A 27955-nucleotide genomic window follows, 5' to 3' on the forward strand; every position below is an offset into this window, starting at 1 on the left:
TGATCTTGTAATAATTTCCCGACTTCCTCATCTTGGCCAGGACTACTCATTCTTGGTCTACTTGGTGTTCTCTTCGGGACAGTCTGCGAAAACGTCTTTCTCTTTACTCCCTAAGACATAATAACCCGAAGAGCTTATCTAAAAACAGAAGAAAAATTAATTACGTCGAAACAGCGGATAGTCTCCCGAATAATTTATATACTGTATTACATTAAAAAGTATTCGATAGAAAGTAATTTAAATATTTTTGTAATTAAAATCTGCTAGTTGTTCTTGAATAAACAAAGTTCTTTTTTGAATTAAATTTTAATTTTTAAATGAAGATTTTGCAAAAATTCAGATTAAATTTAAAAAGTCGAGCCGAAATTCAGGATATTTGCATATTTTCTAATGTAAATTCTGCAAGTTAAAAGTGATTTTAAATTATTAAGGTAAAATATGAACGACAAGCAACCAAAATGAGAATAATTAAATTTTTTCATCACAATGTGAACCTTGAATTTATTTTATTGTAATTAAAATGAGTTACATGTGAAGAAAAATAATATGAATTATTTCCTTCCAATGAAGAAAAAATGAATAATAGTGAATATTTAAAGCCGATTTTTAATCAGTTTTTATTATATAAAAATATAAAAGCAATAAATAAATATACATTATAATTTTGCATTTGAAATTATTTTGGCATGAGACCTTAAAACGCATTTAATTCTTCTGCCTGTCACTCAAGAAAATAGCACGCAATACAACAATAGAATCTTAATTCAATTTCGCAAGTTGCTTTATATTAATCAAGTAATAATTCGAATTCTTTGCTACAATATTACAATTATGACAATATATTTATATTTATTATTACTATAACAGGCACAATTTCAGATGTGAATGACCTTAACAGAACTGTAGAACGGGAACAAAGTCAAAGGAACCATAAATAACACAGCCTATAAAACAGTGGCGTGCGGTGACATTTGATGATAGGGAAGCTGTGCCGGCTTTGGATAGAATCATTGGAAGCGTTATACGATATTTTGGAGTGTAGCATCCACCAGCTAAACCGCCCGAGGTTGGTGCTCTGTAAAGCCCTTGCGCGAATGCATGTAATCTGGCTGCTCCACACTATTCAGATATTTTCGCCGTGGAAGGTCCCCATATTCGACAATACGGCACTTCCATTGGGAATATGCCATGCTGTGCCATGCTGTGCAATATGCCATGATATTCGAATATACAATGGCAATTTTATCATTGCTTTTACATGTAGTATAGAAATTTGTAATAAGATACATAATGCGGTTCTAATAAAATATTAATTTTAAGTAATTCAAAGTATGTTAAAATATGAAAATAATCGCACAATATGTATTTATATATTAGAAAATAGGAAGCAAGGGAAGCGGCACTTCCACAGCTTCCATGGACAGCATGCCACTGCTACTACACAGTATTTGACCTTTTATGCAATATGGCCACCTCAAAATAATTTTTGATTGTTTTCAATTCATAAACAGAAATAAAGATGTTTTATATGATTCCTTTTTCAGTACTGAATGAACTACAACTTCAGGGCATAGGACAAAGTGCATTCTACTAATGAAGCATCACATTATTAAATATCTAATATAAAATCAATATTAGTTACACAATAATTTATGAAAAAAGTGGAAATGTAATCTGTTTTAATAATTCTAAAATATTAAGTGTATTAGGATTTATAACACTGAATATTCTGAAATTTTATCAAATGTTAATAATTAATTTGGTGATCTGATAGATACACAAAATAAATAAAAACAAAATTTTTTATTGTGTTCATAAATTATATAAGAATTTTAAAACTTTTAATACGGTGTATAAGCAATGCTTTATATTAAAATATTGGTGAAATCTTTGCATGTTTATACAAATAAATATTATTTTTATAACAATAATAAATAAACTATACAAATGGATGGAATAATCCTTTGAATTTAAGTGCAATAGTTTTATTTTTTTTTTGCTGTTTTGACTTAGAGGACCAATCTATCACTGACAACTGATGGAGGGGCAGCAGCTTTCTTGGACTGTGCATCTTCCCAGCATTTCTTTTTGCATTCCATCAAACGTTGCAAATCACTCCACATTTTCATTTGTTTTTGATTTGCTTCTTGATTTTCCCTGATATCTTTTTGTTGTTCTTTCAATTGTTTAGACAAAACTTCTTGTTCTTGTATCCTCTTATTTAATTGCTCTCTACCAATAAATTCTTTTGATAAATTTTTATAATTATTTGAATATTTAAATACAATTTACAATTACCTCATAGATTTTTTCTTCTCTTTTGGATCACTGGATACATAAGTTTTGATTTCATCTGCAATCATTTGATCTTTCAGTTCTGACATTTCTATACAGCAACACAAATAATGATAGCGAGATTCATTGCTTGATATTTCATCCTGAAACTTCTGCACTTCCTGTGGAAATTTATATTATTAACATTAATAAAATTTAATATACAAAATTTAAAATACAAAAATACCTGTTCTTAATAAATTTTCATTATTCAGATTCCTATATTATAGATTTTCATAATTGTTTTGTAATATCTATGAAAAATAATGTTCTAGATACAAGCATTATTATAATATATGATGCCTTAAGTGGAATATTACTGTAAAGTTTTCATTTGTATGTAGCAAACTATAATAATAAAACATTTATGCTCCATAGATATAGTTTATAAAATTCTCTAGTAATTCTATGTATATTATATAATTATGAAAATATTTTACAAATATTTTGTATAAATTTGTAGGATATTATATTTTATATCAAGGAGTTTACACATTAGCACTTTATAACAATAAGATTATAATGGAATGTCATGAGAGAAATAAAATCCCATATTATAAACTGAAACATAAAGCTATAAAGGCAACAAATTCAGATTAACTCATTTCTTCTAACAAGAAAGAAAATATTTATTCAACTAATTAGATCATATTTTCAAATGAGATGTAGACCAAATACTTGGTATATTGATTCAAGCTGTCAAAATACTAAAAATTTCGGTGTACTAATAATTACTGTGTCCCTTGAAATTGTACCATTACATATGTGTATGTATGTACTGTACATAAAATAATAAAAAACAAACCACCATGTAAACTATAATGATGTGGTATTTTAAAATATTCAATATGGTAAGAGATGTTTTACCATATTAAATATAACTAATATTTTGTTTTATTGACCAAATTTAGGATATTAATTTTACATTTTTGAAAAAATATGAGTGCTTATGAATAAATTTAAAAAAGATATACAACACTTTTGACATAATTATATTCCAAAGCTACTTTTTATGTATATTCCAAAGCTATTATGTGGATAGTATTCATGTTAATTTTAAATTTTTGCAGTAAAACTGTTCCAATTTCAATACATTTATAATAAATTAATGGGAGAGTACCATCCAGAAACAACTAGCATATAAACTTGTTGTTATAACAATAGCAAGTTTAAATATTTTCTCTTCATTTAATTAGTAGAAAAATATAGTGAATTTCTAATTTATAGTTGTTAATTCTATAAAATTTTAACATTAAATGTAAATTTATTTGTTTAGACAGATATAACATATAATGTTATCAGTTGAATAAACATTATAAAACTTTGCAAGTTACTTGTTAGAAAATCCAAAACATACTGTTTTAACATACAGCCAAAATTACTATTTACATCAAAATAATCTTTTTTTAAATTCACCATCATGCATATCAAATGCAATCTTCAGAAAAAAAATATCAAACAGCTTCAAATGATCAATTCAAATGCTTATTCTTGTTTATGATTATTTGAAGCAACTTTTTCATAATGAGAACTGTTAACAAACAAACAAAAAACAGAAAAAAGCTAATTAAGAAAGCCAATAGTAAAAAAAGAAATCTTTGAGAAATGTCTTTATTTTGATTGAAAACATTTCTCAAAGATTTTTTTATTGTTGAGTATCAGAACAGATTTTATCAATAATAAATTAGCAAATTCAAAAATAATTCTGTAATGAATAAGTTTAACTTTGATTTTTATATATATTTGGAATTACTTTAATACTTTATCTCCTATTACATATGACTTTTTTTATTTTATAGGTATTTTTAACATTGACATAAATTCCTAATACAAGTCAAAATAATTTTTCACATTTATAAAAGATGTATTACCTGTTCTAATTTTGATAAACCACTATCCAATCCAGCAGCACAAGAATCATAAGCAGATTTCTTCTGTTCATATTCAAAAGTCATATCCTAATATTAAATTTTTATATTAATAACTTAAAATATACATGACACACAAATTATATCAATCATTGACAAATATAAAACATTGTCAAATCTTTAAAAAATATTTCTCTATGAATGCTGATTGTAATCAAAAGCAGAAGAGTTTATTGGAAGAGAAGTAATCAAAAAAATATATCTATATAAATACAGTAGAGCGTTGATTTTCCGAATCAATTGGGGACTGGGGTTGTCCGGATAACTAATATTTCGGATAACTGATTTACGTACGAAAAAATAGTTTAACGTATCTGATGTCGAAATTTTTATCCGTTGTGTGTCGCTTCGCGTTGAATTTTCGTCGATGTTAAGCCTAACAAAGACTATTGTATCGTTAAAAATTCTTTTTTTATTTTGTATGAACAAAATAAATATATTGAAAAATATAAAAATAATAAAAAATTATACTTCAGAAGTTAATTTAGTATCAAAAACGAAAAATATTTGAGTAGCCCAAGACATAGCCAAATATTGAAGCGCCACAGCACTGGCGAAAATTTAAATCTGCCGACTGGAATTCTTTCGGATGACTGACTTTCAGAAAATTGACGCTCTACTGTACATACAGTAATTAATTTCTGAAATAATTTAATAATAAAATTAGTTTATTGTAAACACAGAAAAATTTTGTAAGCTTATTTTTAATTTTTTAACAGAGTCAAAAAAAGTTCAGTTTTATATGAAAATTAAACCTGGTAAAAGAAGACTAATATTAAATAATACAAAATATACTTGTCTTTTATATTCAATGAATTCTCTAAGCATTTTGTTTAATATTAATTTAAAACTCAAAAGTAAATATTCTAGTTTCAACACAATTTATTTCTGTATTTTTAAATCAAAATATAATGTAAAAACACAAATAGACTAACTTGGCATTGCTGACGAAGAGGCCGCAATTCTTTAATTATTGGTGCAAGACGAGCTTTCTTTTCTGCAATTTTTCCATTCAGTCGTCTTACCATAGCAGACATTTCAGTTAATGTTTGACTTTTCTGTTTGTCTAACTCAGCTTTAGTAGAAGAAACTTTTTCTAATACTTCTTGAGTAACATGATATCCTCCAACACCTTTTTGCTCTTCAACAGATGCCTGATATATTATAAGAGTTAAAATTTAAAATATGTAATGATAATTTTACAACTTGGGCCTATTAGAATTATATATATTAGGCATTAGATATTTTAGATATTTTAATTATATCAAAACANTGTACTAACCGAATTTTAATTTATTCAATGTTTATTCATTAACAAATAAATTAAATTCAAAATTGTCAATGAAAGTTAGAGCTCTTACGAGCCTCATGATGGCTGTCATCTTGTTTGCTGTTGTATCCAGTACCGAAAAAGACTCTTACTTTGTTGGAAACACGCTGACAGCAACCGGAAGTTGTCTGAGATTTTAAACAGAGGTGTTGGCTGCGCACTGAGATTTTGAATACGCCCAATACTGAAGCATCTTCTGACCTCTACTATTCACAATAATATCCTTGGATACCCTACCTCTCTTATCAAGATTAATATCAAAGGCATCACAGAAACTGTCAGGAATAACATTTCCTTCACTCACACGAGCATTAAAAATCACCCAAAATAATCAAATAAAATTCATTAAAGTAAAAATTAAAATCTTAAGAATTTCCTGCCAACTTTGTTCTTGCATGTAAACGAAACACCAAAAGTTTACCCACAGGAAGTATAATGTTAATCAAAACTAAAAATCTCTCTATAAATTACATTAAAAATCAGACATAACAAACAAAATAATAAACATCCATCCATTTATTACTGTATTTTGTTTATGTCTACTCCTATTATAAACCCTAAATGCATCGGCCGTATTACAATCCCTATTACATCCCAAGTTAGATACAACTATTACCCCAATCACCCCTATTACCCCAATTTACCCCTATTACAATCCCTAAATGCATCGCCAATAATACAATTGTAATCCGTTAATACCTCCAAATTACTTTTGTTACTATTAAAAAGTACAGTACCAGGTTTCAGACAAAAAAAATTACATCAAATTTCGATAAATATTTCTAAAAAGAATTTGGTTTATTTTTAATTAATACCCGCACAATTCCAAGCCATGATAGATGTAGACTGGACCAATGATTGCTATGTAGAAATGGGAATTTTACCTGATTCCTCATCAAATCCATATTTCAATCCATCGATAATTACTTTATCATAAGTCAAACGAATATTACATAAATCTTCAGATTTTTTTGTTTTCCGAACATCCTTAACTTATACCTAATGTCCCTTAATCGTTGTGAAAAATCATCAAGAAATACAAATTGCGATTCTCAAAAGTTGCCTTTTTAAACGTTAATTTATCATTAAAGGAACTATTTTTTACCTACTCGTCTAGCATTTGCATATTGCAACAATGGCAAATTCAGCTTATTTGTAGCGAAAGATTTAACTACCTCCAAAGTGTCTATCACTGATTCACCAATCCCTTCCTCTAATCCATTATTAATTTTTTGTTGATTATCGATATTGTCCATCTCGCGTTCCAAATCCGACAATTTCTTACTGATATTATCAATAGGGAAGTTCCTCCCCTTCTCCCACCCTTGACTCGATATCAACTAATATTGTCTCAAAATGAACGAGTGCTTCATCCACATTTTAAACCATTCCGTGAAATGTTCGAATCGACTTATAAATTCCTCAATTTTACTATTAACAGCAACATGCATGCGTAATAATAACCGAACTCCCTCCTTTACATCAAAATTCTGATCTTGTAATAATTTCCCGACTTCCTCATCTTGGCCAGGACTACTCATTCTTGGTCTACTTGGTGTTCTCTTCGGGACAGTCTGCGAAAACGTCTTTCTCTTTACTCCCTAAGACATAATAACCCGAAGAGCTTATCTAAAAACAGAAGAAAAATTAATTACGTCGAAACAGCGGATAGTCTCCCGAATAATTTATATACTGTATTACATTAAAAAGTATTCGATAGAAAGTAATTTAAATATTTTTGTAATTAAAATCTGCTAGTTGTTCTTGAATAAACAAAGTTCTTTTTTGAATTAAATTTTAATTTTTAAATGAAGATTTTGCAAAAATTCAGATTAAATTTAAAAAGTCGAGCCGAAATTCAGGATATTTGCATATTTTCTAATGTAAATTCTGCAAGTTAAAAGTGATTTTAAATTATTAAGGTAAAATATGAACGACAAGCAACCAAAATGAGAATAATTAAATTTTTTCATCACAATGTGAACCTTGAATTTATTTTATTGTAATTAAAATGAGTTACATGTGAAGAAAAATAATATGAATTATTTCCTTCCAATGAAGAAAAAATGAATAATAGTGAATATTTAAAGCCGATTTTTAATCAGTTTTTATTATATAAAAATATAAAAGCAATAAATAAATATACATTATAATTTTGCATTTGAAATTATTTTGGCATGAGACCTTAAAACGCATTTAATTCTTCTGCCTGTCACTCAAGAAAATAGCACGCAATACAACAATAGAATCTTAATTCAATTTCGCAAGTTGCTTTATATTAATCAAGTAATAATTCGAATTCTTTGCTACAATATTACAATTATGACAATATATTTATATTTATTATTACTATAACAGGCACAATTTCAGATGTGAATGACCTTAACAGAACTGTAGAACGGGAACAAAGTCAAAGGAACCATAAATAACACAGCCTATAAAACAGTGGCGTGCGGTGACATTTGATGATAGGGAAGCTGTGCCGGCTTTGGATAGAATCATTGGAAGCGTTATACGATATTTTGGAGTGTAGCATCCACCAGCTAAACCGCCCGAGGTTGGTGCTCTGTAAAGCCCTTGCGCGAATGCATGTAATCTGGCTGCTCCACACTATTCAGATATTTTCGCCGTGGAAGGTCCCCATATTCGACAATACGGCACTTCCATTGGGAATATGCCATGCTGTGCCATGCTGTGCAATATGCCATGATATTCGAATATACAATGGCAATTTTATCATTGCTTTTACATGTAGTATAGAAATTTGTAATAAGATACATAATGCGGTTCTAATAAAATATTAATTTTAAGTAATTCAAAGTATGTTAAAATATGAAAATAATCGCACAATATGTATTTATATATTAGAAAATAGGAAGCAAGGGAAGCGGCACTTCCACAGCTTCCATGGACAGCATGCCACTGCTACTACACAGTATTTGACCTTTTATGCAATATGGCCACCTCAAAATAATTTTTGATTGTTTTCAATTCATAAACAGAAATAAAGATGTTTTATATGATTCCTTTTTCAGTACTGAATGAACTACAACTTCAGGGCATAGGACAAAGTGCATTCTACTAATGAAGCATCACATTATTAAATATCTAATATAAAATCAATATTAGTTACACAATAATTTATGAAAAAAGTGGAAATGTAATCTGTTTTAATAATTCTAAAATATTAAGTGTATTAGGATTTATAACACTGAATATTCTGAAATTTTATCAAATGTTAATAATTAATTTGGTGATCTGATAGATACACAAAATAAATAAAAACAAAATTTTTTATTGTGTTCATAAATTATATAAGAATTTTAAAACTTTTAATACGGTGTATAAGCAATGCTTTATATTAAAATATTGGTGAAATCTTTGCATGTTTATACAAATAAATATTATTTTTATAACAATAATAAATAAACTATACAAATGGATGGAATAATCCTTTGAATTTAAGTGCAATAGTTTTATTTTTTTTTGCTGTTTTGACTTAGAGGACCAATCTATCACTGACAACTGATGGAGGGGCAGCAGCTTTCTTGGACTGTGCATCTTCCCAGCATTTCTTTTTGCATTCCATCAAACGTTGCAAATCACTCCACATTTTCATTTGTTTTTGATTTGCTTCTTGATTTTCCCTGATATCTTTTTGTTGTTCTTTCAATTGTTTAGACAAAACTTCTTGTTCTTGTATCCTCTTATTTAATTGCTCTCTACCAATAAATTCTTTTGATAAATTTTTATAATTATTTGAATATTTAAATACAATTTACAATTACCTCATAGATTTTTTCTTCTCTTTTGGATCACTGGATACATAAGTTTTGATTTCATCTGCAATCATTTGATCTTTCAGTTCTGACATTTCTATACAGCAACACAAATAATGATAGCGAGATTCATTGCTTGATATTTCATCCTGAAACTTCTGCACTTCCTGTGGAAATTTATATTATTAACATTAATAAAATTTAATATACAAAATTTAAAATACAAAAATACCTGTTCTTAATAAATTTTCATTATTCAGATTCCTATATTATAGATTTTCATAATTGTTTTGTAATATCTATGAAAAATAATGTTCTAGATACAAGCATTATTATAATATATGATGCCTTAAGTGGAATATTACTGTAAAGTTTTCATTTGTATGTAGCAAACTATAATAATAAAACATTTATGCTCCATAGATATAGTTTATAAAATTCTCTAGTAATTCTATGTATATTATATAATTATGAAAATATTTTACAAATATTTTGTATAAATTTGTAGGATATTATATTTTATATCAAGGAGTTTACACATTAGCACTTTATAACAATAAGATTATAATGGAATGTCATGAGAGAAATAAAATCCCATATTATAAACTGAAACATAAAGCTATAAAGGCAACAAATTCAGATTAACTCATTTCTTCTAACAAGAAAGAAAATATTTATTCAACTAATTAGATCATATTTTCAAATGAGATGTAGACCAAATACTTGGTATATTGATTCAAGCTGTCAAAATACTAAAAATTTCGGTGTACTAATAATTACTGTGTCCCTTGAAATTGTACCATTACATATGTGTATGTATGTACTGTACATAAAATAATAAAAAACAAACCACCATGTAAACTATAATGATGTGGTATTTTAAAATATTCAATATGGTAAGAGATGTTTTACCATATTAAATATAACTAATATTTTGTTTTATTGACCAAATTTAGGATATTAATTTTACATTTTTGAAAAAATATGAGTGCTTATGAATAAATTTAAAAAAGATATACAACACTTTTGACATAATTATATTCCAAAGCTACTTTTTATGTATATTCCAAAGCTATTATGTGGATAGTATTCATNCCCCCGTATAAGATCATTGATTATTCCGTTTTATATGAATTCCATGTTGTACAAGTCACTTAAATTTTACAAATACGTGAGCCTTTCACAGCCCGGTACACGTATTTGTAAAATCTAAGTGACTCGTACAACATGGAATTCATATAAAACGGAATAATCAATGATCTTATACGGGGGGTCGACTGTACAATAAATGCAACAATAACATACATCAAAGTGAATTCAAGTGAATCTGTAAATCTCTAATAAACAACAAAGGAATAAAGTATTACAATTAAAAAAACAAACAAGTTTTACTAACTACAGTTCTTTAAAGACTAAATGTAGAACAGATGTATAGTAAAGTTACACATGGAAAACAAAAATATATACTATAGATTCTCTTAAATAATAGGATCAAAGATTCTTATTAGTCATTTAATTAATAAAGTTATACTTTAATGATTACTTATTTAAATTATGTGTAATATGTTAAAAAATGTTATGTAAATCATCCTATTTATTTATTAGCTCTTTCATATATATAAATGTATACATATATACATCTTATTTTATTACTGTTTCCACTTTTTATAAGAGGTTAATCTGAAGAGAGAGATAATTGGAGAAAATTAACATTTTATACAACTAGAAAAGTAAGTGATATTAAAATGTTATTAATTATTCAATATATTATGATGAATATGTATAATGAAATTTAGATATAATAAAAATTTCAAAATAAGTGTTGAAAGTTTTCAAGAAGATATAAATGAAGAATAAGAAATACATATAAATACAGAAAAAGTTAATCTTTCAATAATGCATAGAGGAGCTCTGGATGGGTTAAATATATTAACACACAGAAATGTATAGCACACAATTTATCATGAAATCAATAATTTGAGAAAAAGTTGTAAATGAGTTCTTTAAAAATATTAAAAATAGAAAGAAATTAAGCTAAAGTTCAAAGCATCGATTTTGAATTTTGATGTAAAGCAATGAAAGTCAATAAAATACAATAAATAGATGACTGCATATAAAACAACAGTTAAACACATTCACAATCTTTTTAAGCAGAAAAATGTCAATAAATGTAGAAGCTATCATATTCATAATAAATATTACAGTTTATAAAAAATTTACTAAAGTTTTATGGCTGTTACAGAGAGAAAATCTGCACAAAAATAATTTAGATTTAAGCTATGGTACCACCAATAATAGTTTCAAAAGTTACTTGTTATAAAGATAGAATTGGTACAGAGGCATAATCTAGACCAGGTTCTCAAGAAACATTTTAACATTTTAACATGTACAACTACTCATGGCCACACCTAAGTGAAAACATAAGAATCTATTACAATATCATTTGCATTCCATTGTATTTACAATTTTATTATTTAAGAAGAACTTCAGTCACAAACTATCCAAAATAGCATATATTTTGATGATACTGAGTGAAAAAGTTACAAAATCATCTCCCTGTATTGGAAAAACATGCAAAATTGACCTAGTAGCCATATGAAATTTTCTTGGTTGTCACATTTGAGAATCTGACCTAGACCTTTTCTAGATCTTTAATCCAATTATTTTTCATTGTTTGGAAATTAAGATACAATTTTATTATACAATAACAGTAATTATCAATGTTAATTTAAATAGTTATTAAGACAAAGTAAAGAGTGCAGATTCATTAGTTCAATACTAATACATCATTTTATCAATGCATGAGCAAGATACATATGATATAATTTAAAAGAATAAACTAGCTAAAAATATATGTTAAAAATTAAAAATATTATAAAAAAATATTTTATACCTTACTATTCAATTTATCTAAATCTGCTTGACCCATAGCAGGTTCTGTGACAACTTTTTGAAGATCTTGCAAATAACGTTGAGATGATGCTATTCCATTAGGTAATTTGTCTTTAACTAAATAACTATTAACTCTAACTTCTTCTTCTAATTTTTGCAGTAAACCTTTGGAAATAAAAATATATATTATTTCATTTAATTCCAATCTTTAAATAAAATAATTAGCTTATAATAATAATAATAATAATAATATTTTATTTCCAAGGGAAATTTTCCCTATTACGGGGGAATACAAATTTCACAATAAATACTATTTCGGTCTACATGATTAATATACATATTACAAATAAGTGTATTAATTATAACATAGCATGGTCTAGCAAGACCACTTAAATTACAATAACATTATTTGGTGAATTTAGACAATACAAACATAAAGTAACTTAATGATACATTATCAATGATTTAGAACAACAATGTAAATCAAATAATTAATATTACAAAGTAATTTTTTCAGTGTATTTGACAAAAAAAATATAAATTCTATAAGCATTATTTTCTTTAGAATCCATATTATCCGCAATTCTTGCATTGAAATTGCCCAAAATTATGGAATAAGGAGTCATATTTTGCCAGATCTCCATTTGTTTAGTTATTTCATTCAAAGTAATTATGTCATCCGGTGAAATATAGGTAAGCATTAAATTATTCGTAATATTAGCAAGAGCAGATTTAATGATTTGAACAAGGAGAAGAATGAAATTATTAGATTTTTTTATTTTTTTTTTTGTAAAATTTGCAAAGACCTTTCTTTATTAATATACAAAGGCCTCCACTTGGGAGGCCTGGATCTATTGGTTTTTTTTGCCAAAGCTGACTCTATTGTAAATTTTTCAAAGAAGGTAGAATTGTAGACTATTTCAGAACATATCCAGGTTTCAATGATGGCAATAATATCTGGATCATATTAAGAAATAAAGGCATCTATTTGTAGTATTTTATATTTAAGTCCTTGACTATTCCAGTTTATAATTGAGAGGCATTGATTATTAGGGTAGAGTTTGCCAGATTGAGTTTTATCTTGCTTATTAATATATCATTTAGTTAAATTTACCATTCTTGATGATGGAAGAAAGGTATCTATATGCACCAGTTTTCCCGTGTTGAAATTATAAGTTAGCTTTTCACGATCAATTACTAAGATGTCATTTCGCAATTTTACCTGAGGGTTTTGTTTATGTAATTCATAAAAATTTGGCAGTAAATGTTTCCTTCTATTTCTTAAGTTGTTAGTTAAATCTGGAGAAATCTGTATGTTTTGCCATTCCTCTAGTAGACTTTGTTGTTTTTTCCGTATAAAGGTAGAAAAAATAAGATCTCTAGTTTGATTATTATTAAATGTTATTCTTGTTGTTAAATTTGGTATAATTANATATTCATAATATAAATATTATTTCATTTACTAATTTTAATATTTAATTAAAATTTATGTTCATTAAAATAGTGAATAAATCTGGTTTATGAATTTTTAAAATACATCAAAAATAATTTTGGAATGCTTATATTGATAACTTATACTTTCCCCATAAAATACATTATTTAAAAAAATATTAAATTTTGTTAAATTTTGGTAAAAATAATACATTTTAGTTTTTTAATTTGGTTTGGTTGAATCTAAAGGCCAAACTGAACTATTCTGATAGTGCCTTTTGATTTTCATTTAGAGATGAAACCAGAGAAAAACTTAAAAAATAATAATAATTTCTAAAATAAAAAAATTCCTATAAAGATTTTATAATTCTGATAATCATATAAAGTTGTATCATCTAAAGATTATGGCAGCTTTAATATCAGGTGAGTTTAGATTTCATTAAAATGTAAACTGAAACTGAACAGTTCAAAAATTTTTATATATTCAAAAATAGTAATATAAGCCTTAAAATAAATTATTTTCTATAAACCAATAAGTGAAAATATTTATAGAAGCTTTTTGAAAACAGAATATAGTAGCTTTATAATATAATGAATCTAAGTTTTGAAAAACTTTTTGAATGGTTTGTCTGCTCTGAAATTAATGTAGTCAAAAGTGAGAAATCAATTTAATAATTTGTTATGGATTATGGATGGTGCACAAAATTATCATTAACAAATTAAAACTTGACATTAAAAATCGTATTTCAATATCTGTTATCTCAATAGTCAATAGAATTACAAAAATTATTTCATTTTCATATCTGTTTCAAATGTTGGATTTTATATTTATGATGAAAGTCAATTTTTTTTATCTCATTACAATATGAATTCCTTAAGTTGAAATTTTTCATAACAGTATACAGCATGAAACAATTTGAGCAGCCTGCTCAAACTAATTTTTGCACTTTCTATTGAACATATTTATATAATTATTAAATTTGCAAATGAAAATGAATACATATGTTTATTATAGCTATTTATATACACATGTTTATATACTATTTTGTTTGACTTTTATTTGACTGGATAAAGATACTTTATCCAGCCAAATAAAAGTGACATTGTTTTTGGTTAGACAAATAGCAATTCATAAAATAAATCTGACTCAATGATCCAAATCACAGCAATGAAAGTCAGTATGGAAGAACAAATTCTCAATCTCTGCTTTAAACTGGAATGTAATCAAACAGCATAAAATTTTAACACCGATTATCTAAGAAATATTAAAAATTATTGAATATTTAAAATAAAAAGAATACAATATACTTAGTAATAAACTTGTTTTTAATATAAATGCATTTTATGAAGCTTTTTGAATAGATAAATAAATTTGAAAAGTTTCTGGACAGTTTCTGATAATTAGAAATAATTGATTTTAGTATTTCAGAAAGTACAAGGTCTGTTCAAGAAAGACTGAGACTGAGTTTTTTATAAATTACCCACCAATGATAGATATCACTGGGAAAATAATATATTTAAAAGAGAGTGTCTTTTAAAAGAGAGACATATAAAAACCAAACTTAATTATGAGATGATGCTATGGTCACTAGCAGTGGCACAGATAGAAGCATGAATCAAGAGATCAAGAATCTCTTTGAAAATCAATTCTCATCACCAACCCTGAAAAAGACTAATGTTGTTATCTGCTGGAAAAGTTATGGGGAATACCTTCTTCAATCATCTTGGTATGATATATAAGTACGCAGTAGCACCAAACACTGCTGTTACCAGACATTACAGTATGTCAGTTCTTGACATTTTCCAGCAACATATCACAAAGAAAAAATTGCACCTGCATATGCAGGATGCATGGAAGCATGGATGCATGGATGCTACAGCATCCAAGCATATGCAAGATGCATGGAAGCATGGATGCATGGATGCACTCCAGCATGATAACACAGAGTCTCATGTGACAGAATATTTGGCCCCCAAAAATTCTTGTGTTCCACATCAACCTTACACCACTGATCTCACTCTATGACTCTTTTTGCTTCCTGTTCAAAGTATGCTGTGGCACTGATTTCCAAACTCTGCTGCTATGCTAAAGCAATTAGAGGCAATTCTGAAAAGGGTTGTTCAAAAACAGCTTTCACTATGTATTTGAAGACTGGCAAAAATGTATGCACAAGTGTACTTGGTGAGGACTATTTTGAAAAGGATCATGTACATGTTGACCAATAATAAATACTAACTGAGAAAAAAAATCTGTCTCAGTCTTTCTTGAATAGCTCTCATAAAAAGAAAAATCCTAATAATAAAAATTATTCTTCATGGAATAATATACAATATTTGCCATAGAATGACTGAATCTATAAGTAACTGTTTTTTGAATCCCCTGTGATTTCTACAGCAGCCTTTTTGTTGTTCTGTAAGAATGTCATGTTCTTCAGCATGTTTGTATATTTTGTTTGTGATACAGGATGTCAATAATTTGTAGAGTGCTGGGAGACATGTAATTGGTCTGTATTGTGTGAGGTCTGTAGTGTTGTTGTTTTTAGGTTTCATGTAGGTGATGCCTAGAGTAAGAAATTTTGGCACGTCTTGTGGATTGATGATGACTGTGTTAGGTGTTTAGCTAGTTCCTGGTACAGTGAAGTAAACTTTTTGTACTACAAATTGTGAATGTTGTCTACACTAGGTGTCTTCTAGTTGTGTGTTCTGTAGTTTTTGAGTGAGTTTGGTTGATTGTTACTTGAATTTGAAGAACTATTTTTTCCATTAACTGGAAGGCTCCTGCTTTGAAAAAATCTCATAAACAACAATGTCCATGGTATTTAAAAATCATTACAGCTTATCAGATGTTGTGTACAGTACATTTATTTCAGCGCAAGGCATAGTTGGTATGTTGTGCAAGTTTTTGTTCTCCTCCTCAATCCAGCATCAGCATTGTGTGTAACAGCATTGGACCAAAGAGAAGACCAGTAAGTTGTGAGTTCTTCTTCTGTTGGTGTGCCACTGTGCTGTGTATCAATGTTTGTTTTGGTACTGATTTGTCTGTAGAAAAGTTTTTCATTGTTTGTGAATAATTTATTTTGTCGTTTTCGTAGTGTACATGTTTTGTATCGTTTGAGTCTACGTTCTTTGGCTGCAAGTTTCTGTTTTAGTGTATCGATGTATTCTGTAATGTGTGTGTTGTGATGTTCATGTTTTGTGTGTGTTTTGATTTTCTTGAAAATGTTTTTGAGTTGTTTCTTTAATTTGGGTGTTATGTTGTTTTTAGTGTATTGTGTCAGCCTGCCTAATTGCTGTCTAATGTCATTTATTTGTGTTTCTATTCTTCTCTGCCAGGCAGGCTTGTGATAGAACTGTGTTTTGTGTGTGTTTGTCTACGATTGTATTTTCAGTCCATGGTGTGTTGCTACTGTGACAGCATGAACTAATGTATGAATGTCTGAGAATGTAGAAATTGAATGGATGTAGTGTGGTAGTAAGTGAGTTTTTACATAATTTAGTGTTTTTTCTACTACTTGGACATATTGATTTTTGGTATTCAGGGTCTTTGTGTGGGATCTGTACCTGTATATTTAGTGAGTGTTTCCTGAAATATAAGTGAGAGCATATTAACTAAATCTATGTCTACGTTATCAGTGATGGATGAGGAAGTGTCTGTAGTATCATTAGTGGTAGTTATCGTGTGTTCGCTATAATCAGTGCTTGTTGCTGAAATATCCTGACAGGATTTCGTTATCTTCATTAATGTTAAATGTTTCTGTCTGTTGATGTATTTGATCAGCAATCTGTTGTTTGATAACTTCAAGTGTTGTTTGTGGGATAAGGTTGCTATGTATAATTGTTCTTTTTTGATCAACAACCCTTTGTTCAGTGACAGTGAGGCGAGGATATTGTTGTGTTAATCTATGGTGTAGTTGCTGTTATGTTTGTTTCAAGTCTTGCGATGGTGTAGTAAGTACAGATGATAAACTCGTTCGTTTCTGATGTCCATTTTATCCTTTGTCGTGGTTTTCCAGTCTTTGTGGCCAGTGGAAACATTGCCACAGAAACACTAAAGCTAGGTTGGTTCCTCACATATGTTAGGGCATTGCAGTAGCCACACTTGGGCCAGTGCTGCTTTCACCATTGGTAACCAAGAGAGACTGGCCTATTTTTCAAATGTGATCCTCTGCATAACCCACGAACATGGACCTTGTTAACCTGAACGACATCTGAGCCAGTATCATACTTAGATCTGGTTACTACCATGATAAATATCGCCACAGAATGTGGGTGTGGTCACTCTTAGCTTCACTTCTCCCCATAGACCTTAATGGCATGGTCCCTACTAGGAGTTTGTGCTCCAGCCTGCATTGCCCTATGGATCAGTAAAATTACTGGGCTCTCCCACCATGACCAGGTGGTGACCATGGGAGAGTTATTATTATTATTGTTATTATTATATTAGAGCATATATTATACTATTATCCTACATGGCATATACACTGGTACCTAGTGCTATGCTGGACCAAAAGTGAATTCATAACTATAGAAAAATTACTAAAAATTTTGTAAACTAATAAAATTAATTAAATCTTGCCTTCAGGTGTTGCACCAAGACTTGAATGTTTCATATCTTTCAAACGTTGTCCAAGCCTCTGAATTTTTTGTTCAGCATGTATAAGCTGAAAACCATCAATTTTGATTAACAATTAAACTCAACATTAAATTATTACAAGTTAACTTTATAATTTTATAATGTCAACTTATTGTATAATTAACAAATATAATATACACTGCTGGCCATTAAAATTGGTACACGATGAAGGAAGGCAAATAGCAGAATCATGTTTATTGTACACATAAAATATAATGGGATAAAGACATGACTAAATTGACAGGTAATCTTGAGGTACAGAGCACCCAACATGTACCTTTCATGCATATTTTGCATTTGTTGCATGATGCCTTTATGGTGTACCAATTTTAATTTAATGGCCAGCAGTGTAATTCTTAAAATACATCCCTAAACTATCTCTAAACACACATCCCTCTACCTATGCACCCAGTTGTGAAGTAAAGAAAGAACATCCCTAAACATTAAAGTGCACCAAAAATTATTTTCAATTAGCAATATGCAGTACTTACTCAAAATAAATTATAAAATATAAGTAAAACTGTAATTTATTACCCACTGAATTAGCACTGATAAAATTAATTAAACTAAACACATTGAAAATATACACTATATACATTTTCTAAAATGATCAACACAAAACCTTCCTCACTTATTTCTAGCCATATATATAGGAGTACGAACGTTTTCGGCCTTGTTAATAGGCCTTCTTCAGGTACACTGTGGTCTGTTAGAGCGTCGGTTGGTAGAAGTTTAAATGCTGTCAATGGATACCCTGGTATCGTCTTACCAGTGATGTCATCGTTGATGATAGGTATAGACGACACCGAGGGCGACAAAACTTCTTTCTTCTGGTAAAAAAGGGGGTGTGCAGATAGTTTGTGATGGGATACTCGCTAAAGTTGGGGAAAAATTGCTCTAGCATTAAGGATGCGCTACGAGAAATCCAACACATTAAGCACCTCGGCACAGACCACGGTTTCAACAGTAAGTTTATTGATAGGCTTGCCCAAAAAATTCATAGAGGCTTAACAACCGAAGATGTCAATTCCAAACCTCTAAAGCAACAAAGTAAGCGCATTACTGTCAATTTTGACCCTAGAATGAGCCGTGCCTTTAAATTCATAGCAAAAAAGGTCAATGCTACTCTCGCATACAGATGCAGCCCTACGGTTTATAAACTTCTAGCTAATACCAAGGAGAAATGCAGCAAAGCCAGGAGACCAGGAGTCTACACGGTCCCATTAGAGGGCAGCAGATCTTACCCGTGCAAGAGGCTAACATACATTGGCTCAACCAATAGATCACTTAAATGGAGGATAGCAGAGCACAAGTACGACGCATACAACAAAAGATTCACTTCCACCCTAGCCCAGTTTGCAAGCGAACCTGGTATAACGACCAAATGGGAAGAGGCGAAGATTATTATTCCTATGCGCGACTACACCAAGCTTAGAACGATCAAAACAATTGAAATATTTAAGCAATCCCTCAAAGACGGTTGTATCAACAGCAGAGATGCAGACTCGCTCTCCTCCGCATGGAAATCATTCTTCGACAACCCCTTGAACTAAATAGACCAACCCATCCCCACCACGTGCAACCATTAGCGCTTTTTTACTTGTCGTGTTTATTTTCCAATTCTGTCTCCCAAACATAACCCCCGCTTCCCATCTATGGTCGGTCGCACGCCTCTTCTTACTGTATCATCTTAAATATAGTTCTAGCTACAAGTGCATAGATTTTCTGAAATGCATTATTTCTCGAGATCTTGCTAAATTCCAAGATTTGAAAAGAATACCAACATTAAAAAACTATTATAGAAAAGTTATTCAATAAGAAAGCTAAACAAGATCAGTAATAATGAATTAACAAATAACTAAATTACTAAGTAAAAATTATAAAAAAATTTTGTGAATACAATTATATGCATTTTAAAATTGTTAACAGTTTTCAAAGATGACAAATTGTCAAAAATACCAAAATTTTGGATTCAAATTTGGTTGCTTTTTGAATTATATTACAGTTGTACCTCAGGATACGAACGCCCCGGCATATGAAATTTTCAGGATACGACATGAAATTCGAACATATTTTTGCTCCACGATACGAACAAAAACTCACCATACAACGTTACATTAGTCTGCAGCACCATTTTTTATTCACTTCTGTTCATTGGTCTCAGTCTGCACGTTTGCTTCATCATGGAAGGATCTCACTTGATAAAAAAAATCTTGAGGTATTATCAGAAAGTGACTGATTTTATTGAAAAGAAACATCCTGAAAAGGTTCACACTGGCCGTATTGCTGCTCGGAGTAATGACATTTGCCTAAATCATTTTAGAAACATTTTAGAAAAATTAAAATATATATATATAATTGAAGGAAAGAAAGCAAAAAGCAGTGAATAAAAATTAAAAAAAAAATATATATATATATATGTTACAGTCAAAACCCGTTTTTAGTTAGAACGCGTTTTAACTAGTTGAAACTAATTTATACTGAATGTCTTTGTTAAAACCCGTTTTGTCTAGTTAAAACTAGTTTTAACTCAAATTCATTTTTGACTAGCAGTAAATTCTAGTTTTAACTAGACANTTTTTAATGTTATGTGATACACTAATGTATAATGATTATAAGATTAAAAGTTAATACATTATTATATAGTATTACTGTATTTTAATTTGTTTATATGATATAGAAACTGGTGTTCCTATCAAGTTTCTAAAACAGTAACATGCAAAGAACCCAATGGAACAGAAACATTTATTGGTCGCCATTGGCAAAGATGTTGGTATTGGCCTTATCCAGAAACGTGCGGAGGTACATATAGGTAAGTGAAATTTAACAGAAATTGTTTCATTCTTTATTTATATAAGTACAGCATGGTCTGGTGTTAGGTACGGGTTGTATGTCAGTAGTTACCGCATAAAATTTCACACAAATTTTTGCTTCATACCAAATAGTCTGAGATGATTGCCTAGATAAATGTGCAAAATTAAAAGTTAACAGAAAATGTTGAAATGTGTTTAAAACATTTATTTACTGTAATAATAACATTTTAATCCAATGTTTTTGCATATATAGAGAAATTTTATTACACCATATTGAGTACAGTCAAAAAGAAAGTAACTGACATCATGTGCCATTTTAGAAATTTTAGCAATTGGGATAAAGTCATATTAAACTATATACATCAGTAAAAATAAAATCAAAATTTCGTCAATGTTGTTTTGTTTTTCATTATAGTAACAAGAGAAATTAAAATATATTACAATGCACAAGTTCCCAAAAGATTCAAATTTAAAAAGAGAGATGAGGAATATCATTAAGAATAGAAGGAAAAATAACAGGAATAATGGTGTGTTTGAAGAATTTTTGCAAAGATTTTTATTCTGGTATATATAACTGGTATTTATTATATTTTCTTGTTAGCTCACAATATACACTAGTGGTTATTAACATTTCAGAGGCCACAGAACACCACTCATATACTTTTTATTACATGGAGCATAATCAAAAATTTATAAGCAATTTCATGTTTATTATTCTCAGGAAACAATGAAACAATAAACTAATAAACTTTAATGTATTTTATAAAATAAAACATGGAATTGTTTATGAATATGGTAATATGTTGTAGTAAATTAAAGTAAATTTGCAATAAAATCTTTTTTTCTGTGAAACACTCAAGGAAAATTTGCAGAACACTAATATACACAAATGAAATAATTGAATAATGTCTGCTCAGAAGTAAAGACAGAAAAAGGATGCATTAAAAAGAGAAAATTGCTCATCAAAGATTACAAACTGAAAAATATTATTAATTAAAAATTAATAATGCAGCTTCAAATTCCCACAATCAATTCAAATAAAAGTTATTTATGTTTTATTGGATGTCTTTTATGAGTTCACAAAATTTTGTAATAATATATACAATAGAAATTTTTTTTTCAGTCTCCACCTTTAACAATGCAATGAGTGACTTAATAATTGGTAATTTATTTCAGTATACTCAGTAAAGTCAACACATCTGGCAAGATAGCTATCTCCCCCGTGACTGAAGCTATTGTCTTCAGGTTTTCTTTCAGAAATTTATCATTTAGGTGTGATTCTCAACATGTACAGTTCCAGTTTTCTGGTAAAGTGGTTGTTTAAGGTTTTCTTTGTTTGAACAAGAAACAATATCTTTAACTGAATACACTATAAAAATAAATGAGTTTTTAACAAAAACTGGATTTAAAAAACATTATATAATTAATTATGCATCAATTTAACAAGTCACATAATAAGTAATTTTTAAAATTTGCACATGTTCACAGCAAAGTAGCTGTGGCACTAGGAGTGGCATGTGTGCAGGCCAGGGACAACCGTTATCATTCAGTTGTCAATGCATGCGCCATCCACATGGTTTTATGTTGCATTGTATTTTATGATGTGTTTGAATTTTTGGCAATAAAGATAAATGTGAAATTCTGGAGGGGGCAATTAAATAATTAGATTAATTAGTTAAACTAACATGCAGTTAATGCAGAAGTGGAAAAAACCCACTTTCTTTCCTCACCACCTGGAATTGTTGGTGACCTCTGATCCAATAGATAAGGACGATCAAATAACCATACAAATACAGTAGACCCCCCTATAACACGGGTTCCTATATTTCGGATTCCTATATGACGGCGAAAAAATTGTGACGGTATCCATACAAACATGGTAAAAAAACTCCTATAATTCGGTAAAACGTCATCGGGCAGCCGAACTACTTTCCACCGTCCAGCGCCACGCTACGGAGAGTTTAGGCGAGTAAGTTGAGTTTACTATCGTCTGTACAGTATGTGAATTAGGTACCGTAAGTCTAATACAGTACTGTAATTTAAACATTTCTTGTGAAAGAAACATTTCTTATTCAACGGCCATAAAAATTATTTATATTAATGATGTCTCCAAAGTTCAACGAAGTTTTCGCAGAAAAATAACTTATCAGAAATCGCAGCCGCTGTTTGGTGCGCTGCTCCGCGACGAAAACAAGCTTAAGCAATGGCGACGTCAAACAGTGCACACTCGGTAAGTAATCCTAGTTTATACGGATTATTCCCAAAAAATTATACGTGTTTTGGAAATGTTAAGTCGAATTAGTCTAGGAATCGATTAATTTTATGGAAGAAAACCTTTCAAACAGCCGTAGTCTGTAAAGTGCATACATGCTGGGCTTTGATTGGCAAGGACTTGTACAAAATGGATTCATAAAGAACGGAACGTATCTATCGTGTTATAGGGGGGGTCGACTGTACACAATTTTAATGATGTTTTGAATAAGTGTCAAGAAAAGCTAAACATATGGTTATTAATAAGAGGAAACATCCAAATCAGTTTAATTATGAGGTAAGAAGAGTCACTACACCTCGATGGTGACATCTAAGAACTTCAAATTTGTTGCCTTATAGGGTAAAAAGAGCCAGAGCACTGGAAAAGATATCAACAATCCATCAAAGCCGCATGGCCCTTATCAGCCGGACCAGTGACACATCTCAAACTTAGATCACATTAAATCAAAATCACCTGAATTGACTCCCATGCTCTGGGGAGAATAAAAAGGGCTTGAACTCGATTGTCACGGCAGACTCCACCTTAGAAGCTGGTGGCCCAAGACTCCTGTCCATCCATTCTCCAGGCCGACTCGTTTCTCTGAACGTCTCGCCTCCGAACCTGTTGCAAAATGCCTAAAGCAGGGACATCAGTCCCATAGAGGTATTTTACTTAAAGAAATGTAAACTCTTTCTCATATATACTGCCTTTAAACTTAAGACCTAGGTCAACACCTAGGTCTTAAGTTTAAAGGCAGTATATATCCCATAGATATCAGATCATATAGGGATGCATGTGCTATACGCTATATATATATATTTGTAATCGTAGCTAGTTATTGTAAATTGCTTTATTTTCCTATTAAAGTTATTGTTTAATTAAACTGGCATTGACTCCAATTGTTCAAACTGATCACCCTATCAACTTACTTACGACCAGACCACTCCTCAATATCCCTCCTATTTACATTAAACCATCCAGTGACATTGAGACCAGATCTCACCAATCCAGGCACTACAGAAGGGTCAAGTCTTATCGACTGACCCACAGATTGAATCTCACATAAATAACTGTTATTTAATGTATTTTGATCAACCTTGTAAGTATCTATTGCCTATCTACTTATGATAATTGGTTAGTAATAATGTTAATAAAGTTTATAATTTGTCTATTTGTCATAAGAGTATTTTGTTTGCTTAGGTGTGGTTGCTACAATTAATTATCACCCCTTGGAAAAGGTAAAAAAAATTCTGTAATGGATAAAGCAGGACCAAGCAGAAAATGTAAAGTACTAGATGAAAAACGGCAGCTTCAGGATAGCTGGATCGAAAAATATTGTTTTGTGCAGTTGTTTAATAATATCATGTGCTTGATTTGCAAAGAGCTGGAGCCGTCCCAAAGAATACAATATGAGGAGACACTACGAAAGTCTGCATTCTACATTTTAAAAACTACTCAAAGAACTATGTAAACAAAAGATTTCATTTTTGAAATGAGAATTGGCAGGTCATCAAGTGATGTTTACAAAACCTATTCAAGATTCGGAAATTGCAACAGAAATAAGTTTTGAAATATCTCTCCTTACAGCAAAAAGGTGTCAACCATTTACAGATGGAGATTTCATTACAGATTGCCTTGGGATAGCTGTTGAAAACCTTTGTCTGGAATCAGCCAAAAATTTTGAGAAAATTCAGTTAAACAGGATGACTGTGCAAAGAAGAATTACTGCAATGTCAGAAAAAGTAAAGGATCAATTAACATCTTATTCAAAGAAATTTGCTTACTTTTCATTGGCTATTGATGAATCAACTGGCATTACTTTCCAGTCCAGTTGTTATTTTAATATTTGCATGTGGAATAACACACAGATTTGAGGTGAGTGAGGAGCTGATTGGAATGAGATTATTGTCAGAACAAATGAAATGTAGTGACATGTTCACTGGGCTTTTGGAGCAGTGTTCCAAAATTGATTTAGAACTGACGAAATTATCAGGTATCACAACTGACGGAGCTCCTTTCATGATAGGAGCAAATTCTGGATTGGTAACATTATTGAAACAGCATTTGGGACAACATGATGATGAACTGATACAATTCCTCTGTATAATCCACTAGGAAAGCTTGTGCCCTAAGAAACTTGGATTTGAACATGTCACGAAAGTTGTGGTTTCAACAATTAATTTTATAAAATCCCATGGCCTTAATCACCAACAGTTTAAAAGTTTCTTGAAGACATTGAAAACAAATATGGTGACTTAATTTTTTATACAGAAGTGAGGTGGCTGAGTCACAGTCAAACATTGGAGCAGCTCCTAAATTTAATTGATAAAATTGAAATTTTCATAACTGAAAAAAAAAACAGAAATGTCCCTGACATAAACAATCCGGATTGGTTATGTGACTTAGCTTTTCTGGTTGGCACTACTAATAATTTAAATATGATAAATATGCAACTTCATGGCAAAGATCAATCGGCTACTCAACTTTACAGCCATATTTTGTCTTTTCTGACTTCAATTGGCTTTACAAGAAAGTTTCTGAAAAGTTTAATGTCAACTTCAAAACTGTATACAGTATGTTGAAAAGATAGATAAATTGATATCAGCCTTCAAGGATCATTTTTCTGATTTTCAAAAAGTAAAACCATTGCTAAATTTATTTAGCAACCCTTTTGCCATTTCATCTGAAAATGCACCTGAATCAGTACAGCTTGAACTCGTCAACATGCAAAACGATGAGAACCTGCGAAATAAATTTAATGAAGGCAATTTATTAAACTTCTATACTTGTGTCAATAAAAACAATTATAAATTGTTGCTAGATGATGCATTAAAATGTGCAAGCCTCTTTGCGTCAACATATATTTGTGAACAAACTTTTTCAGTCATGAATATTAACAAATTGAAAAATAGAAACTCCTTGACTGATAAAAATTTAGAATCAATTTTGCAGTTGGCTACTACAAAACTCAAACCAAACATCAAAACAATTCTCAAATCAATGCAATGTCATGCATCAAATTAAAGTCCCTTTTTATTATCTTTTTTGTAACAATTATGATAAGTATAAATAAAATAAACAATATATGGTATATAACTTTCAATTTTTTTTCTTTTTTTTTTGGCAGCCCTCCTGTAAGTTGCAGTGGATGTATGTGGCCCTTGGTCTTAACAAGTCTGTTCATCCCTGCCTTATAGTATATATAATTACCTTTAAGTATATTTACTTTACAACTTAATTACCTAATCTTACTTAACTGAAGTCCATACAGTATGTTTTATTATTTTTATTTTAAATTAACAAAACATTGTTTTGGTATCAGAAGGTAATACAGCACCATAAGCACCACCTGAATAAACCTCTCATATGCAATTACAGTACATGCTTTATGTAATCATTACAATTGTTTCTGTTCATTTACAATATCTTTTTTTTTCTATCCTTCCAAATAATAAAAATCAAAAAGTAAATAATTTCATAATAGGTAAATTTTTAAGTATATTTACTTTTCGTTTTAATCTATCAATCTTTTTGGTCAATTGTTCTCTCTCTTCTTCCATATGTCCAATATCTTTACGAATTTCCTGAGTTGAAAATCCACTATTACGTAATGATTCATATTGCTTATGCACTTCTTTAAATTCTTCTATTAATTGTTCATACTATAAAATAAATGAAAATAAAATTTAAAAGTTATAAGTTTATATAAAATATATAAGAATTTATATCTCAATATACTACCTGTTCATACATATCTAAAACATCTGAATCACCTTCTACATCAGGAGCTAATTCAATTTTTACTAAGTAACGTGCCAAATATGCTCGTTTTTTAAGTTCAGGTAAACGACGAAGTATCCATTCAAGAATGTGATGTACAACAGCTTTATCACCAGAAACAATGCCTTGTCTAAAAGCACTTCTGTAAAAATGAATCAATTATTCTTACTTTATTTTATAACCTTAATACTTTATTTTAAACTATTTTTAAATACTTTCTTGAAAATTTAATAAAAATAAACTGTTTATAAATACTACTGACAAATCCATATCTGGAGGTGGTCTGTATTTCATGACTCTTAAGAAATCCAATGTTCTCACAGCAAGATTTTCTGGATCTTCTGTCTTTATATCCATTTTCATCTATAAAGTGTTAAGGAAATATTTAAAATTATATTTTAAACAATATTTTTTTATGAATCAATAATTTTAAACTTACTTTAGAATCTATTTCAGCAAAGACAGAGTTTAATAACTGTAATAGCTGTTCACTACGTAATGCATCAAAACTAATTAAATTAAACTTTTTATTAAATGGCTCTTTGTTCAATTCTTGAACAATAAACTTGATTTGTTCACTCATTTTCTCTGTAAGTAGTAAAGGTAAAAATTAGTAATATTTAATTTATAAAAAAAAAATTAGAACATTTATTTATATAAATTAATATTTCAGAAAATCTACATATGTATTACTAGATTATTCATCATTTTTGTTATTTGCAAATAATTCTTACAATTTTAGTATCAAAATTTTAAATATTATATATTGTATATAGCTGTATGT

The 27955-nt window shown here is 29.5% G+C and overlaps 1 protein-coding gene across 1 annotated transcript; it reads right to left on the reverse strand.

Moving 5' to 3' along the window:
• Positions 1-1819: 1819 nt before the first annotated feature.
• Positions 1820-27759, reverse strand: LOC111639642 (intraflagellar transport protein 81 homolog). The gene is made up of 12 exons (XM_023385543.1): positions 27611-27759; positions 27434-27534; positions 27133-27313; positions 26874-27053; positions 18271-18355; positions 12265-12428; positions 9381-9538; positions 9116-9314; positions 5198-5416; positions 4206-4292; positions 2299-2456; positions 1820-2232 (listed from the first exon to the last, which is right to left on the reverse strand). The coding sequence occupies exons 1-12, from the start codon at positions 27752-27754 to the stop codon at positions 2010-2012; spliced, it is 1899 nt and encodes a 632-aa protein (XP_023241311.1). The 5' UTR covers positions 27755-27759; the 3' UTR covers positions 1820-2009.
• Between the last annotated feature and the right edge of the window lie 196 nt (positions 27760-27955).

Source organism: Centruroides sculpturatus, unplaced genomic scaffold, assembly GCF_000671375.1.
Source record: "Centruroides sculpturatus isolate CEXI.00-Female unplaced genomic scaffold, Cexi_2.0 scaffold1179, whole genome shotgun sequence".
Taxonomy (NCBI): domain Eukaryota; kingdom Metazoa; phylum Arthropoda; class Arachnida; order Scorpiones; family Buthidae; genus Centruroides; species Centruroides sculpturatus.